Source organism: Alexandromys fortis, unplaced genomic scaffold, assembly GCF_014885135.2.
Source record: "Alexandromys fortis isolate MF-2015 unplaced genomic scaffold, M_Fortis_MF-2015_v1.1 scaffold_45, whole genome shotgun sequence".
Taxonomy (NCBI): domain Eukaryota; kingdom Metazoa; phylum Chordata; class Mammalia; order Rodentia; family Cricetidae; genus Alexandromys; species Alexandromys fortis.
The window spans coordinates 6,933,795-6,951,630 of NW_026067926.1; the positions used below are offsets into that span (position 1 = coordinate 6,933,795).

The 17,836-nt window shown below is 45.8% G+C and overlaps 1 protein-coding gene across 4 annotated transcripts in view; it reads right to left on the reverse strand.

Moving 5' to 3' along the window:
- The window catches only part of Tmc5 (transmembrane channel like 5), an 84,236-nt gene that overhangs the window by 33,104 nt on the left and 33,296 nt on the right, over nucleotides 1–17,836 (reverse strand). For all 4 annotated transcript variants that reach the window (XM_050143366.1, XM_050143363.1, XM_050143364.1 and 1 more), the window contains exons 3-6: nucleotides 16,337–16,464; nucleotides 14,125–14,214; nucleotides 4,931–5,030; nucleotides 3,331–3,418 (exon numbers count right to left, since the gene is read on the reverse strand). In XM_050143366.1, coding sequence (XP_049999323.1) covers nucleotides 3,331–3,418; nucleotides 4,931–5,030; nucleotides 14,125–14,214; nucleotides 16,337–16,464 — 406 coding nt within the window. The remainder of the gene's footprint in view (nucleotides 1–3,330; nucleotides 3,419–4,930; nucleotides 5,031–14,124; nucleotides 14,215–16,336; nucleotides 16,465–17,836) is intronic.

Consider the following 17,836-nt stretch of genomic DNA (forward strand, 5'->3'; position numbering starts at 1 on the left):
CCCACCTTTTCACTCCCACACCTATGTTGGACTATTCAGTCTGAAGGTTCGCTCTTCCCCCCATCCCCTTGATCTCACTGTTGTCCCTCTCTTGTTGAATTCCCTTTTCTCCATCCCCTTCCACCCTTGACCCTTGACCTCACTGTTGTCCCATCTCTTGTTGGGCTCTCCTTTCCTCCATCCTCTTCCACCTCTGACCCTTGACCTTGCTGCTGTCCCAGCCTTGCTGAGCTCATCCCATTTACAATGAGATGCAAATCAGTTTATCCATATGGATGAGCCCCAGAATAGAATACATTAGAAACTACCAAATGATACAGCTGTCCCCTCCAGGTATGTGTGCTGGTCTTTGTCAAATTGACACAAACCTAGATGTATCTAGGAAGTGGAGGCTTCAGCTGGGGAACTGCCTCCCTCAGATTGCCTGTAGCCAGATATGTGAGGGCATTTTCTTGAGTGATGGAAGTGGAAGGGCTATGTCTCTCCTGAGCAGGCCGTCCTGAGCTGTGTAAGAAAGAAGCAGGCTGAGGATGCCATGAGGGATAAACTAGTAAGCAGTAGTCCTCAGTGGCTTCTGCTTCACTTCCTGCCTGCAGGTTCCTGCCTTGACTCCCTAACCCGAAGTCCCTTCACCAGGGACTGGGATTCAGAAGTACAAACCAAATAAACTCTTCCTCCCAGGTTGCTTTTGGTTATGGCGCCTTATCATAGCAATAACAATAGAAAGTAAACTAGCTCAGTATATAAAGAAAGGAAATGAAATCGCCATACAGTGATGGAGGTGGGTCTTGTATCTTATCTGTTGCTTTCATTGGTTAACTAATAAAGAAACTGCCTTGGCCCTCATAGGACAGAAAATTAGGTGGGCGGGGTAGACAGAACAGAATTCTGGGAGAAAGAAGCTGAGTCAGGGAGTCGCCATGATTCTCCCACTCCAGACAGACGCAGGTTAAGATCTTTCCTGGTAAGCCAGCTCGTGGAGCTGCACAGATTATTAGAAATGAGTTAGATGGATATGTAAGAGCTAGCCAATAAGAAACTGGAACTTATGGGCCAAGCAGTGTTTAAAAGAATACAGTTTCTGTGTAATTATTTCGGGTAAAGCTAGCTGTGTGGGCGACCGGGTGCCAGGGATGCAGCCCCACCGCTCCTATCACTACAATACAGTGCAGTTCCTGCAGCACCACAGCTAAGATCCAGGATTAATCTGACAGTCCTCAGTGCACGGATGGGTAAAGACAATTATATATATGATACATATATAATTACTACATTTTATATATATATATAATTACTACAATTATATCTCTGTTGCACTATATCAACTACAAAGAATGAAATCTTGTCATTTGCTGAAATGTGGACAGAACTAGAGGACAGTGTGAAAACGAGATAATCCAGAAAGACAAATACTGCGTGTTCCTTCTCATATGGGGAAGAATGTGGAATAGTACTTATTAAAGCCTTGGAAGAACGGAGGGAGGAAGGATAGAGAGGGGCTGGGGTAAAGGAGTGAGTGTGATGTTTCCCCGTGCGATGACTGTAGCCCACAAAAGCCTAGTATGCATTTTCTAAGGATCCGGGGGAGAGGACATCAAGCACTGTAGGAGTGGAGTGCATGCTTAGCATGTGTGTGGCCTTGGGGTTGATCCCTCCCTTCCCCAGAAAAAAAGGAAAGGGGGCGGAATGAGGGAAGAAAGGGAAGGTGGAAGGAAGGCAAGAAAGGAGCGGTGAGGAAGGAAGAGAAGTGCGGGACGCTGTTCTCTGCGTGTGACATGACCACTGCACTCTTAAACTTTCTTAGCAACTGTGGGTACTCAGAGGAGATCTGTGGAAGATTGGACCCATTACTTTCCATGGTAGACAGGAGCAAGGACTCGGGGAGCCTGGTTCCTCCCATACGGTATGCAGGCAGTTAGCAGCTGCCAGGGTAGGGGCTCACACACAAGGCAGTTAAGGGTTCCCGAGGAGAGAGACAGCAGTGGTGTAGCAGCCTGCCAGTTGCTCGTGCCCTGTAGGTAAGTCTATGAACGGCCTTGTCTGGGAAGATGGTTTGTTCCTTGTCTGCAGTGAACAGAAGTTTGTTGTCTCCCCAGAAAAAGTTCACTTAACAGAAGATCTGGAGAGGAATATGCTAATTAATCAGACTTGAGCCAGATAGGCTGTGTGGTTGTTTGAATGAAAATGGCTCCCCTAGAGCCTGCATGGAACTGACCTGGACCTGGGCCCTCTGCATATATGTGACAGTTGTTGATAGCTTGTTTATGCTTTTTGTTTCTGTTTGTTTTTCAAAACAGGGTTTCTCTACATAGCCCATCCTGGAACTCACTCTGTAGACCAGGCTGGCCTTGAACTCACAGGGATCCACCTGCCTCCAAGTGCTGGGATTAAAGGCCTGTGCAGCCATTGCCTGGCTGTAGCTTGGTCTTTTTGTGGGATTCCTAACACTGGGAGCAGGGGCAGTCTCTAAGTCTTTTGCTGGCCTTTGGGTCCTTGTTCCTCATACTGGGTTGTGTTGCCCAGCCTTAATACAAGGGGATGTATTTAGTCTAACTGCAACTCGCTATACCAGGTTTTACTGATCTCCATGGGAGGCCTGCCCTTTTCTGAATTAGAAACAGAGGAGGAGTGGATTGGGGGTAGGGAGTTTAAAGTGGGAGGGGAGCAGGCATTGGGAGAGAAGGAGGGAGGGGAATCTGTGGGATGTAAAATAAATAAATTTAAAATAATAAAAAATAAAAATAGGCAAAAAATTAATTAAAAAAAAAAAAGAAAGAAACAAAATGGCTCCCTTAGGCTCATATGGAGCGGCACCATTAGGAGGTGTGGTCTTGCTGGAGCAGGTACAGCTTTGTTGGAGGAAGTGTGTCACCAGGGGGTGGGCTTTGATGCTCAAGCCGGGAGAGTCAGATGTGGAACTCTCAGCTCCTCCCAACACCAGGTCTGCCTATATGTGGTCATGCTTCCCACCATGATGACAATGGACTCAACCTCTCAACTTTACACCAGCCCCAACTAAATGCTTTCTTTCTAAGAGCAGCCGTGGCATGGTGTGGTGTCTCTTCACAGCAACAGAAATCCTAAGACAAGCTGTATGTATATGTGAAAATAGCACACTTTACAACAGTAACATGTAAATTGTATGTTAATTTGTATGAAAAACACCAAACTCATTTGTCTAAGATCAGGTCTGACTATGTAACCCAGATGACCTGGAAGTCACTGTGAAGACTAGGCTGACCTCAAACTCACAGAGACCTAGCTGCCTCTGCCTCCCAAGTGCTGGGATTAAAGGCTTGGAAAAAAAAATGTTTTTAGAAGTTGACTTACCAGGGATAGGGAGCTCAGACACTGAGCACAGCAGTTGATCTCCAGAGCACCATGGCGCTGTTTACTCTTCTCTTTGTCAACTATTTTTCTGTGGAAAATAAAGGATGTCAATCTTGTGATTCATTTCTGCAAAAAACTAGCCGCTGCTGGGCACAGAGGCCCCTGCTTGTAGTCCCAGACTCTCAGCGGCCAGAGCAGCATCACTTGACCCTAGACCAGAAGGGCTATAGTGCTGGAATTACACAGTGGTCCCTGGGTCAGGTTTTATATGGGTTCTGGTGATATAAATTCGGTCCTCACGCTTACATGGCAATTATTTTCCAACTGAGCTTTCTCCCCAGCTGGTTCTGGCTTGTTTGTTTGTTTGTTTAGCAGTTTTTAAACTTAGAGTGGTTTGACACTTACAGTAAGCTTTTAGGCTATGTAGAGTGTTCCCACATACCTCTTGCAGGTTCCCCTGTCAACTCTTGCCATGGTAGGTGCCATGGTAGGTGTGGTAGCTTGAATGAGATGTTCCCCAGAGTTCAGGGAGGGGAGAGGTGGGCATTTGAACATTTGGATACTCTATGGGAAGTGTGGCCTTGCTGAACGAAGTACATCACCATGGTTGGGCTCTGAGGTTTCCAAGACTCAGGCTATTCTCAGTTCTTTCTGCTTTCTTGTGGCTTCTTGTGGTTCAAGAAGTGAGCCATCAGCCACTGTTCCAGCCACCACATCTTCCCTCTGCCATCATGACTCTGACCCTCTAGAACCACAATCCCAAATGAGTAGCCTGGCCATGGTGTTTCACCATGGCAGTAGAAAAGGAACTAATACAGTAGGTTTGTCAAGACGAAGCCAGCATGTGTGTGTCCTGGTACCTAAATGCAGGTGTGTGCTGCGGAGTTTCCCGTTTCTCCTCCCTGCCTGCCCAGGCTCCACACATTACATGTCCTCTAGACTCCTCCCCTCTGTGTCGGGTTCTCTGTCTTTCCTTGCAGAGCTTTGGGAGGATTTGCCTGATGCGTCCCTCTGGTTAGAATGAGGTCTGAGCTTTGAGAGAGGGGATCACAGAGGGGATGGCCCTTCTCAGGCCTTCACATGTCTTATCTTTGGAGAAGCTAACTGGCTAAGGCAGTGGTTACTAGACCTCACTGAAGACTTGCTTTTCTCCAGATAACTCTCTTGGGAAGCAGTTATAGACCAGGGTGCACATGTTTAATCTGGAGACAGGTCAAACCCCAGCCCTTAGCGAGCTGTGCATGGCTAGACATGTGTCTATTAACCCCAGGATACAGGAAGTGGAGGCAGGAGGATCAAGAGTGCAGGACAATCTTTGGTTATACAGCAAGGCCAGCCTGGGCTGTAGAGTCTGTATCAACCAAGAGCGAAAACCTGGGAGTGACATGCACCTTTTTTCAGTACCTTAAAAGCTGATGCAGGAGAATCCCAAATTTGAAGCCAGATAAAACTATGTAAGAAACAGTGGGGAAGGGGAGATTTCTACCCTGTAAAGGTTGCTCTTACGGAAGATCTGTCTCCTGTCTTACTCACTTCTTATCTTTTTGGGCTGGGACAAAAGCTGCAGACTGAGTCTCCCAGGTAAGAACAAAGGCCTTACCTAAGCTCCCTCTTCTCTTCCATGGTCCTTGGCTGGTTTCTGATGGTTTTGATTCTGTCCCTAGATGTCATGGGAACCAGGGATGCAATTAGTTTTTGTCCTGCAGAAGAAAATGAACAGAGCTCTGTTTCTTATTGCTTTAACACAGTCTTCACATTTTAACAGACGACACTGGGGTGAGACTTGGCAGTGCACGCCTATCATCCTAGAACTGGGAAGCAGCGGCAGAAGGACAGGAAGCTCAGAGCTAGCCTGAGCTAGCCAGCGAGTTCAAGGTCACTCTGGTTGTGGCGGTTTGAGTGAAGTCTTCCGCACAGTTTATGCATTTGAAGGTTTGTTCCCCAGTTGGTGGCACTGTCTGGGGAGGCTTAGGAAGTGTGGCCTTGTTGGAGGAAGTGCACCATGGTGGGGCAGGCTTTGGGAACTTAAGATTTGAACCATCCTCAGTTACTTCCTGCTCTCTACTTCCTGCTCTCAGGTTAAGATGTGAGCACTCAGCTTCCTGTCCAGTTGTCATGCCCATTCTTACTGTCATGCTTCCCTGCGAGGGCTGACTCTTAACCTCAGGGAACTGTAATCCCGAATAAAGGCCGTCTTCTCTATGCTGCCTTTGTCATGGTGTTGATCACAGTGACAGACATAACTAATATGCCATGGTGGTACTCAGTGAGAGCCTGTCTCACCTCCCCATACATAAGTTAGTCAATTAATCAATTACAGTATTGAAACTAGGGCACATTTTATTTGGAGACAGACTTTTGTGCTATAGCCCAGGTGGACCTGGAACTGCTGGTTCTGTTCCCTCAGTCTCCCAGCACCGAACAATTGACACATAGCACCGTACAGACAAATATAGGAGATAGCATCGACTCAGGGATTTCAAGGATCACAAATGGAGTCTATCACAGGGGTGCAAACCTTTAATCCCAGCACTTAGGAGGCAGAGGCAGGTGGCTCCCTGTAAATTCAAGGCAAGCCTGGTTTACACAGTGACTTCTAGATCAGTTAGAGCTACATAGTGGGACCTGTCTCAAAAAAAAAAAAAAAAAAGAAAAAAAGAAAAAGAAAAACCAAAACCACAGATGGGAGTGACCAGAAGAATCTGTGTATGTGTGTGTGTGTGTGCTCAAAATCAAAGCAAACATATAGATCATTCTAATCCAATACAAAACAAACAAACAATGGGCTGGAGAGATGGCTCAGCGGTTAAGAGCATTGCCTGCTCTTCCAAAGGTCCTGAGTTCAATTCCCAGCAACCACATGGTGGCTCACAACCATCTATAATGAGGTCTGGTGCCCTCTTCTGGCCTCCAGACATACACACAAAACAGAATATTGTATACATAATAAATAAGTAAATAAATATTAAACAAACAAAACCACTACTGAGCAAAGCAACAGATCTTGGCTGCTTCGTATCTCTTGAGTGCATGTTCTACATGGTTTCCTTTGCCTCTGAAATCCAGGCGTCTTTTCCTCGGTCCCTCACAATTACCATGGCCTTAATTCTTTCATCTCCCTCTGGCTCAGAGTCACGTTTTCAGCCATGTGACCGAGTTGTTGGTCTCAAGCCTCCAAGTCACCCCTTCTATTAATTAACTGTGAACGATTCAGATGACACCCTTCTTCCCTCACAGGGCCTGAGCTTCCTCTGTAAACACCATCTCCGGGTACACAGGACAGGTCCCAGTGAGTCTAAGCCAATCCAGTGACCTTTTTCTCTTTGCAGGGGACATAGACAGAAGGCGTGTGACGTTCTGCTGGCCAAACAGTTTCCTGGAAAGGATTTCTTCTTTCTACATAAAAATGGGCAAGCAAAAGCCAGCCCCACCTTTCTTTCTCTGGATAGTGTGTGTGCAGGTGTGGCCCCGAGTTGTTGTGACCATCTGCTAACAGTGGCTGGAACTGGCTGGCTGAATGCCCAGCTAAGGGGCAGGTGGGGGCTGCTCCTCAGGCTGAGACTCAACAAGGAGCCAGAAAGCCTCAGAAGCAGTCCTGGGTTCATGGAGGTGAAAGGGGGCATCCTCAAAGGGCAACAACTCACCCTGCCAAAGAGGGTGAGCTTTTGTCTTTGCTGTACAGGACAGGCAAGACAGAGGGGAGAGTGGGGGACACAAGGCAGAGTGGCAGGGGAAAGGCAGGCAGTGTGAGCTATGATGCTCTGACCATTGGTAAAGGGTTGGGTGTGGGTACATTTCCACTTCTCCTAGAAATTACTGGCCCAGGCTAGGCTATATATAATTTCTTATATAAGATCTCACGAAACTCAGGCTGGTGTCAAACTCCATGCACAGCTTATGATGACCCTGAACTTTTGATCTCCGTTCCTTCACCTCCTAAGTAATAAATACCAGGATGCCCTGTGCTGGGGATGGAGTCCAGCGATTTGGAAACTCTAGGTTAAACAGCCCCAGGCCTATATCTGGAGTATTATGGACTAAAAGAGAAACGGCATTTCTGTTGGTCTCAGGAGATCAGAGACTGGAAGATCTCTAAGATTCGGGCTCAGGATGAACTGAGTTATAAGACGGTGACTTTTTGTGAGCCTCAGTCTCTGCGTTAAGCCTGCCTCAAAGGTACAGAGCATGAGAAACACATAACTAAATTCAATGCCTAACAAAACTAAACTTGATGGCTAAACTTCAGGCACAAGAGATATGGTTGAACGGAAAAGAAGCTCTCAGTAAGAAGGTCTCAAGTGACACTTTTCTCCATTCCCAATGTCCTTTAGTTTACTGACTGTGCCTCTTGAAAATTACTTGGTACCTTAAACTTCTTTTTAAAGTCTGGAGAAATGGCTTAGTGGGTAAAGTGCTTGCCACAGGAGTGTGAGTACCTGGCTTCGGATCCCCAGTACCCATGCAAACAGCTGGGCACATGCTGGGCAGTGGTGGCGCACACCTTTAATCCCAGCACTCGGAAGGCAGAGATGGGTAGATCTCCATGAGTTCAAGGCCAGCCTGGTCTACAAGAGCTAGTTCCAGGATAGGCTCCAAAGCTACAGAGAAACCCTGTCTCAGAAAGCAAATCAAATCAAACCAAACCAAGCAAACAAACAAAAGAAACAGCTGGCCACAACACCACACACTCATCATCCCAGAGACAGGGAATCAGGCACAGAGGGAGCTGTGGGGTTGACTATCTGGCCAGTCTAGCTGACTCCAGGGGCTAAAGGCCTTGTCTCAAAAACTAAAGCGCAGAGGCCAACACAAGATGTCTCAGCAGAAGAAAGCCCTCACTGTGAAAGTCTGATGTCCTGAGTTCAAACTGCAGAACCCGGACCCCAGGGAACAGTAGGAGAGAACTGACTCTGTCATGTCATGAAGCTGTCCTCTGACCTCCATTCATGCACTATGTTAAGTGCGCATGCATATATGTACAGGCACACATGCACACACGCACACACACATAAACACATACACATACCACACCACACCGTTTAACAACAGCAACCTGTAGACAACTTTAAAGCTACTTCCGTAACTTTTCCTGAGCATCCCATACCTTGAACAGTTTCATGGAAAGTACAGGTCTCATCTATGCCCAGGCACTCTGGGCCATAATGGATCTGAGAAATTGATTCATTTAGAGATGAAAACCTCAACAGCCAGTTGTTCCTTCTGTCCTTCCCATTGCTGAGGATCTGACAGTCTATGGTATCCACCACTGAGGAGGGAACCATGCTGAGGGCGAGGTTTGCTGATGGCTTTCTTAGAAAAATCTGATTTGAGGCGAGGTGTCTTTGGACCCCCGATGGAACATTCTCCACTTCTATTATGATATCATTTGCTTGGTCATTGGGCAGCATTTCTGGCCTCTGATGAGTCGTGATCTTCGCAGGACTGGCCATCAAAGGCCTCACAAGCACTCACACTGTCATGGTTGGGCTCCCCAGGAAAGCGTGGTGACACTGGAGAGAGGACGCCCCATTCACAAGGAGCTCCCCACAAATTACAACATGACCCCTGCTTCTGTCCCTTGAGGGGGCTCCTCAGGAGGAGGTGTGTCGCCCTACAGAGAATTCTGCCTTGGTAGCTAAGCGAGAAATTATAAACAGAACCCTCCATTAAAGACAATGGGGTTCTAGAAACAGAAGGTGGAGAGTCTTCTCAATGACTTGCCATCCCAGGACAAGGTTTTCTTTTCAGTTTTACACTTATCCTTTGATATGCACGTGTTGGGGCAATGGGAAGGCTCCGTGAGGAAAGGTGCTTGCTGCCAGGCCTAACGACCTGTGTTTATTCCCCACACGGTGGAGGGACAGAACTGATCTCTGTGAGTTTTCCTCGGTTTCCACACAGGAGACGGCACACACTAATAACTAAATGTATTTCTGTATAGACCCAGGTGAGTTCATAACATTATCATTTCCCTTGGCCGCCTCAGGTCTGCTGCCTTCTAATGCCCTTCCTCCCCACGCTGTCAGAAGCCTCAGCTCCAGTTCAGACACAGGTCTCTCTTGAGATTCCCCCAGCTTCCTCTGTAGTTACAGGTGGCCCTGTGACCCAGTTTTAGCCAATTGAGAAAGCAACTTTTTGGACCGAGTTTTAAGAAGAGTTGATTTGCTTGGCTTTTGTTCTTCCCCACCCTTCTGCCTTTGTGCCTTCTTGTGTTGAGAACAATTAGGTTGACATTCATCTGCTAAGGACGAGGGACAGAGGGAGGCAGACTCAGTCCTTGAGAGCATCATGGGATAGCTTCCCTATTGAACTGCTCTCTCCAATCTTCCTGTTCCTTGAGAAAAATAACTTCATTGTCACTAAACCATTGTTCTGTCTCAGTGCCAGAGATGTGAACAGAGTCACTGTACAGACCTGGATTTCAAGTAACCTGGACCAATTTGCTCATTTTCCGGTGGGCCAAACTGAGGGCAGAGATGAGCTGACACACGTGGTCCACTGACTCCTATTTAATGTCAGAACTGGACAAGAGCTGCCTATCTCCTCCCCACAGCGGTCAGCGGTGTCACCCAGACCTGCCTTAACCAAGGGGAGATACTTTATAGACCATGCTATTCGGTCTCCACCACTACCCATTTCATAGCTAGGAAAACTGAGGCTCAACTGGGAGGATTTGCCTAAGGCTAATATGTCATCAAGGAAAGGAGAGCTTGCGTGTTTCACCTTTGCCCCCTCCTGGAACAGGTGCTAATGTGTGTTCATTCATCACTCATTCATAAATTAGTAAGTAGTTACTAGTGCTTGCTCTGTGCCAGGGGTATTACCAGAATCCATAAGGGCGACACATTATTAATTAATTGATACATGATTTGAAAGTCAGAAAGCAGGGAGATTAAAGGCTGTGTGTTCTATTTCTTCACCCCCCTCCTCCGCCTCTGAGGACCTTTTCTTCCACCCCCATGCTGGCTGGACAGAGCAGTCTCATCATGGTGGCCATGACACTCTTTCCCCAGTAGTTAAAGCTATCTCTGCTCTACTGAGCCCATCTGGTCAGGCTGCAGTATCAATCTCTTGTAAAAGTTTCACACTAGCTTGAGAAAGTTCTGGAAGGATGACCCTGGAGGCTGCTCATAGGAAATGGCATTGGCAGAGAAAAATAGCCTTACGTTGCAGTGTGTGTGTGTGTGTGTCCCTCAGTTTGCACTACCAGGAACCCATCTGTTTGCTCCTCTTTCTTCATAGGCTTGTCTTTCCCGTAGCATTCCCTGGTGTGTCTCTGGCCACTTCCATGGGGCTTATTGGTCTCTGTCGCCAAGAAAAACCTTCATTCCCACACATGAGGACATTTTGAGTTTCCTAATACTTCAAAGCCTTCAGTCTTCCAGGAGAGATGGTTCAATGTGTGTGTGTGTGCAGGTAAACTTGAAGACTTGAATTCAAATCCCAATACTCATAAAAATGCTAAGTACACTTGCATCCTGTATTTCTAGGGCTTACGAGGAAGACACAAGATCTAGGAATCCCCCAAACTCTCTGGTATGAGGCCAGGGAAGATGCCTCAGCAGTTTAAGTGGCTTTTGGCCAACCTTGATGACCTGAGTTCAGTCCTGGACACAACAATTGTAGAAGGAGAGGATCAACTCTCCTGAGTTTATCCTCTGACCTCCATTCATGTAATATCACACACACACACACACACACACACACAAATAAACAAAAACATTATTGTTTATTTTTGAGACAAGGTCTCAATATGTTGCTCTGGCTAGCCTGGAACTTGCTATGTAGACTAGGCTGGGTTTGAACTCACAGAGATATACCTGCCTCTTCCTTCAAAGTACTGGGATTAAAGGTGTATGCAGCAACATCTGGCCAAAATGTAATTTTAAGGGACTGGAGAGCTTTGCCTCAATATGTAAGTTGAAGCAGTAGAGGAAGATATCAACCCCTTGACACACATACACATACACCACATTCAAACACTCATACACATATGCACATCATGTATACAAACACACACCAATAAGAAAGCAAAACTGTCTGTCACTGGTCTACACACTCCCACATTTCAACATTGCACAAGCTGCCTTATTATTTCACAGTTTTTTAATCAGTGGACTTTGTCACTAGAAACCCAAACATTGGCCATGAGACAGGTGACCCAATCTTGTCTCATATGATAAAATTATTGATTCACATATGGGAATGTGATCCTCATAGCACTGGGCAGCCAGGGAGAAAGAAAAGCCTTCTAACAGATAGCTATGCTGAGGGGTATCTGTGGGTCTGATCCTAATGTTTGATCCTAATGTCTATAATGGCCAAGTTCAAAGAGCGGCGGGTGCTACAAGCCACAATACTATACAGTAATCACTCAGCCATCTTTTCACGAATGACTTGGCTGAGCCAAAGGCTTTGGTGAAGGTTAGACCAAATTTGGGGATTATTCCTTTGTGAATAAAGTGACTGTTTCCTGTAGATTTTTGCTGTAGCTGACTCTCCTTCTGTTACATATTTGGGAATTAATTCCCACAATTCAGAATTGTTTGATCATTTACTGATTACTATCTTCCTATGCTTACTGATCACATTCCCCTAGCTACATGTGAAAACAGTTTCCCACTGCCAGGCCTTGTTCCTTTCTCCTAGGTAAATGAGGAGATCTGCCTTCCTGCAGTTATCTTTATTAGCAGGCATTTGGTCAGTGTTGAGGATCCAGACAAGGGCATTCCATTTAAAACATTCACAAATATGCAAGGACACAGAATTACTACTTCCCCAAAGTTGCTGGTTCAAAGTTCCCTAGATAGATAAACAAATAAGCAAGCACTGGTTTTACCTCACTTAAGGAATACAATGGTGCAAAACTAACCTTACATTAAAAAATTCCTAACTCCTTATATTCACCGTCACCTCAGTTTACTGGTGATTTTAGTTCAGGAAACTTACTGCTTGTGTTTTGCTCTCTAGGACAGCAGAAGAGATAATTGACCGCTTAACTGCAACCCTGAGAAAGACTTCTTTCCTGATGGTGCCACAGACCCACACCGCCCAGGATCAGAATGGCTGATACAACACACCCCAGAGGTATGTTGTTATAACAATTTAGAGGCCTGGGTCTCCTCTTTGTTTGCTCCACTTAGAGCATTAAGTTTAAACTCCAGACCTAGGCCCATAGAAATTGCAGCATCTGATGAAAGTGCTATCAGATCAGATCAGGAGCCATTAGCTTCCCCCGACAGTTTACAAAGGTTTCCTGATTACCCGATATCCTCTATGCATGTTGGGAGAAAAAAAAAGTATGCTGATTTAAAAATCAATCAACCCCCTATTCATAATTTTGCTGAAAATAAACCTTTTAGCTCTTTAGCCACCTAAAAATGTAGTGTAGTGCTCTAACCTCCCCCTCTAGAATTCCCTGATGATTTAATTCCTCTCTTAACTGAGTTTCTCCATTGAGGATTTCACTGGACATGCACTAAGCCACTCCCACGTTTGAGCTGACAGTCATGAATCTCTCTCTCTCTCTCTCTCTCTCTCTCTCTCTCTCTCTCTCTCTCTCTCTCTCTCTCTCTCGCTGTGTGTGTGTGTGTGTGTGTGTGTGTGTGTGTGTGTGTGTGTGAAAACTCTTATTTTTATGGGGAGAAAGAATTCCAGCCCTGGAACCTGAGAGGGCTAAGGAATTGCTGGTTATAAGGGTATGTATTACTGGGAACATTTGTAACAAGGGGAATAAGGAGGAGGAGGAGGAGAAGAATAAAGAAATATGAATACAAAAATCAAGTTGTGAGTAATTTTCTTATCCCTCAGATTTTATCTCCCTTTGCATTTAGTGTCTTTATTTGAACCCTAAGAAGGATTCTTAAGGTTCCCATTAGCTGAGCCAAGCAAAGGTGAGAGATGGATGAGTACTAAGCCCAGTAGACCCAGCCTTGGTTTCAGACTCTAAGGCCATGGTTCCTATAGTCAGCAAATTATCCAACAAAGATCTCTAATGTACCTACTATGTACCAGGCACAATAGGAGGAGGTGGAAGCTATTACGACTTCCAGTTCTTAGGTTTTCCTACACCCTTCCTCCATAAACCAGCAAATTCCTGTGTATGTGCCTGTGTGTATATCGAGCACTCACCTGTGTGAGTGGGCACGTGTGAAGGCCAGAGGCTGATGCCATCATGTCTTTCTCTCTGTCGCTCTCCATCCTATATTTTGAGACATGATCTCTCAACTGAACCTGAAGTCTGTCATTTTGGATAGACTGGTTACCAAGTAAGCTCCCAGGATCCAACTGTCTCTGCTCCACAGCACAGTGCTGAGTCCCAGGCACTTGACATTGTAGCCAGCTTGTGTGTGTGTGTGTGTGTGTGTGTGTGTGTGTGTGTGTGAGTTCTTGGGACAAATTCAAGTCTTTCCTGCGACATATCAGGCCTTACCCACCAGGTCATTTCCTCAGGCCAGAACCAGAAGATTCCAAATGAAGATACCTTGATACTTAGCTGGGAAACATACATTGTCTAACAGGAAACTAAGAGCTGGGACTGTGGTCCAAGGATAAAGTGTGTGCTTACCACTCACAAGACCCCAGGTTTATCCCCACAGCAAACAAGGGAAAGGAGGCAGGGAGGGAGAGATGAAGCAAGAAAAGCGGGGGAGAAAACTCTTAGGATAAACGAAGCATGAGCAACCCGTTAGAAGACCAGCGGCCTTGAGGAAATGATTGTACCCGGTACCTGGGTTGCCTTGAGCCCAGTCCTTCCCCAGGGCTGATGTTTCAGTGATGACTCATAAGGCTTACCTTGGGGTGACATGTGCCAATCACGCTCACACAGCAGCAGGTTTCCATCTGCACAGATAGGGCTGCTTCCTCTCTCATAAGCAGAATTCACTAGAACGAGAAAGGGAACATGGCCAATCAGTCCTTCTACACTGGACACTGAGGGACACATGATGGCTGAATGGGCCCACAGTGGCTGGGAAGGGGGACCCAGGCTAAGACTTGCCTTTGAGGTCCTACGAGATCCAAGGCTAACAACTTGGGTAGAAAATAGGATCAAAATACACAGATCATACAGTTAAAACTAGTTAGGGGCTGGAGAGATGGCTCAGTGGTTAAGAGCATTGGCTACTCCTCCAGAGGACCTGGGTCTGGTTTCCAGCATCCCAGAATGCATATGGCAGCTCACAACCACCTGCAAACTCCAAGAGGGGATTTGGTGCCCCCTTTTGCCCTCTGAGGGCACTGCACATATGTGGTAAACAGACATACATGCCAGCAAAACACACACACATACACACACACATATATATATGTATATGTGTGTGTATATATACATATATATGTATATATACCAAAAAATTTTTGAAGCTAATACTTGTGATCCAGCACAAAAACAGGCTTGTGTAACTGAAAACACACGTCACAAACTCTACTTCACATAGACTTAAGTTCATGTTCTTACATTTTAAATCTGTCTCACTTTATAACTGATTATACTTGTTAATGAGTTACAAGTCACATTGAAGCTGCTTGTAAAAGTGAGCACAAGGTTTCCTTGAAGCTGTAATGTTTTGTGACCGCACATGAAGTAAGCGTGGCCTGGTTTTCCTGCGGGACAGAGTCCACTCTCTGCATCTGTGTGGTAGTATCGCATTCCAATGTATGTTTATGCAACCCGGGTTAAAGACAAAAGCAAAAAGCAGAGAATGCAGGGTACTTTTGAAGGGGACACTGCCGAAGGTTCTAGACCTTTTTGCTTGGGAGTAGTTCTCAGCAGCCAGCCAGACAGACATGGAGGAAGCAGGAAAATAGGATTACAGAATGATAAAAATAAATAAATAAATAAGCCCCAAAGGCAAAATGTAGACAAATAGAAACAGGTTAAATTAAGTTATAAGAACTAGTGGGACAAGCCTAAGCTAAGGCCGAGCATTCATAATTAATATTACTCTCCATGTCTTTATTTAGGAACTGGTTGGTGGCCCAAAGAAAATGCCAATTACAGATCTCTATGAATTCCAGGTCAGCCTGGTCTACAAAGTGGGTTCCAGGACAGCCAGAGTTACATAGTAAGATCCTGTCTCAAAGCAAGCAAGCAAAAAACAACCAAATACCAAATTAAAAAACAACCCTCTAGGTTTGGGGATTTGTTTGTTATGGAGTATTCCTATCATAAAAGCAGCAGATAAGCTCATCACAGTTATTAATTCAGTTAGCATCCTCCACATCTACTGTTTGCAGGCTCCACACACTAGGGAAATCACCGAGAGCCGTGTATGACAGATGATTCAAGTTCTTCACAAGTGAACCATTTACCACAACGGAGGGACACTAGGAAGGGGTTGGCTGGGGCCACTGTTGACAGTTTTTCTTTTCATTTTAATGTGTGTGTGTGTGTGTGAGAGAGAGAGAGAGAGAGAGAGAGAGAGAGAGAGAGAGAGAGAGAGAGAGAAGAAGAAGAAGAAGAAGAAGAAGAAGAAGAAGAAGAAGAAGAAGAAGAAGAAGAAGAAGAAGAAGAAGCAGCAGCTCAGAGACTGATGTCAGATGTCTTCCTCAATCACTTTTCCGCCTTATTCCTTGAGACTGGGTTTGAGCTTGGCGCTCATTTATTCAGCTAGCCTGGCTAGCTGTGGCACTCGAGGGATTTGCCTGTGCCCCTTCCCCATTGCTGGAGTTACATCACCATGCCTGGTTTTCACATGGGTGCATCTGGTGCTGTTCTTGGCTGGTCCTTCTGTTTCCTTCCATTTCCCTCCCTCTTCTTCCTCTTCTCTCCCCCCCCCCCCGCTTCCTTTCCCTCTTTGCTCTTCTCCCTCCCCTTCCCTCCTCTCCACTCTTCCTCTTCGATTCTCAGTGATGGCACCTGGCTTCCTACAACCAAGTTCTAGTTTCTATACGTAAGGAGGGCACCTGAGGGGAGGAGAAGCCAGCATCGCAGCTGTGGCATGCCTTAAATCACTGCCTGTTGCTTTCTTCCTGGGACACTAGTGCCACCTTAGCACACACTTACCATAGCCATTTCTAGGATCACCTGGCAGAGAGTGGCCCTGCTGACCTGCCATCTCCATGGGTGCCATCTCAATGCCTTCAGGATAATCTTCATTCTCTCTCCCTAGCATGCCAAAGGGGCCATTACTCCTGCAAGGAAATAGGGATCACATTGAGTATGTTCTGCTGAACAACACAAAATACCCAAAGGTCCATCTGATTATCACTTTGATTGGACTGAGGAAGACCTAGGAAATGTGTAAAGCACACTTCCACGTCTGTGTGAGGGTCATTTCTAGAGAGGATTATCTAGGGGGGGACCCTCCCTGAATGAGGACAGCACTGCCTATAAGAGGGGTCCAAATGAAAACAAAGGGAAACCAAGAAAAATAAACCTAAATGTGTATTCTGTCTTTTCCTCCCTTCCTCTCTCTCTCCCTTCCTCTGTTCTTTCTCCCCTCTTTCCATCCCTCCCCTCTCTTTTCCTCTCCCCATCTCTGTTTCTTGGCCACCATGATGAAGTTTTCTACTTCTGGAACTGGCTTTCAGGTGGTTGTGAGTCACCATGTGGGTGCTGGGAACCAAACTTGCATCCTTTGGAAGAGCAGTAAGTGTTCTTAACTGCTGAGCCATCTCTCCAGCCTCTGGTTATTTTATTTTTAAAGGACTCCAGGCAACAGTAATTCTAATGAACAAAGTCAAGTGACTTGGAGCACAGCTGTGACATAGAGAAGGGACAGGAGCAAGACCGGCTGGTCTGGGGCTAACACCTTGCTCTTATGTTGGCACTGTGTAGCTTCCTACTTCTCAGTCTAAAACTGAAGGGGCATAGCCTTGCTCACGGGTTAGCAAGACCCGTGAAAGATGAAAAGAAGAGGGCTGGTGGGATCAAGGGTGGCTCTTGGAGTGGTGACTCAGGCAGTCAGAGGTCACACCTGTGGCCTGGTCCTGTAGATTCACTATCTAGGTCCTAAAGACATTTATCTGAGAGTTGTCTACCAAGTCCTGGGTCCTTGTTTCTTGAGATAAGTGCAAGCCACTGGGGTCTTATAATTTCATTTTTCCTCCCTTCACTCCCCTCCCTCTCTTCCTTCCTCCCTTCTTTTTTTCTTTCCTTTCTTCCTTCCTTGTTTTGAGAAAGGGCCTCACTATATAACCCAGTTTGGCCTTATTGTCACAATCCTCCTGCCTCAGCCTCCCAAGTGCTCGTATTATGGGATTATATCACCACTTCTAAAAGAGCCATTTTTAAAAAACTCAAATTTACAAATATTATAATTGAAATGGTACATGTAAAACAAAACATGTATTGGCTAAAATTTCATATGGCAAAATGTATAGGTTAATAACAACAACAACAAAAAACTAACCAAAAAAAAAGTATTGTTGACATGACTCTTTATCCCAGAAGAGCTAGATTTGGCCCAGTTTTGGCCCCTAGATAATGCTGTCAAGGTCTAAAGCTATACCAGATAACAGTGACCAAAAATGGCCGGAGCTAAAATCCTTTATCCCACACTGA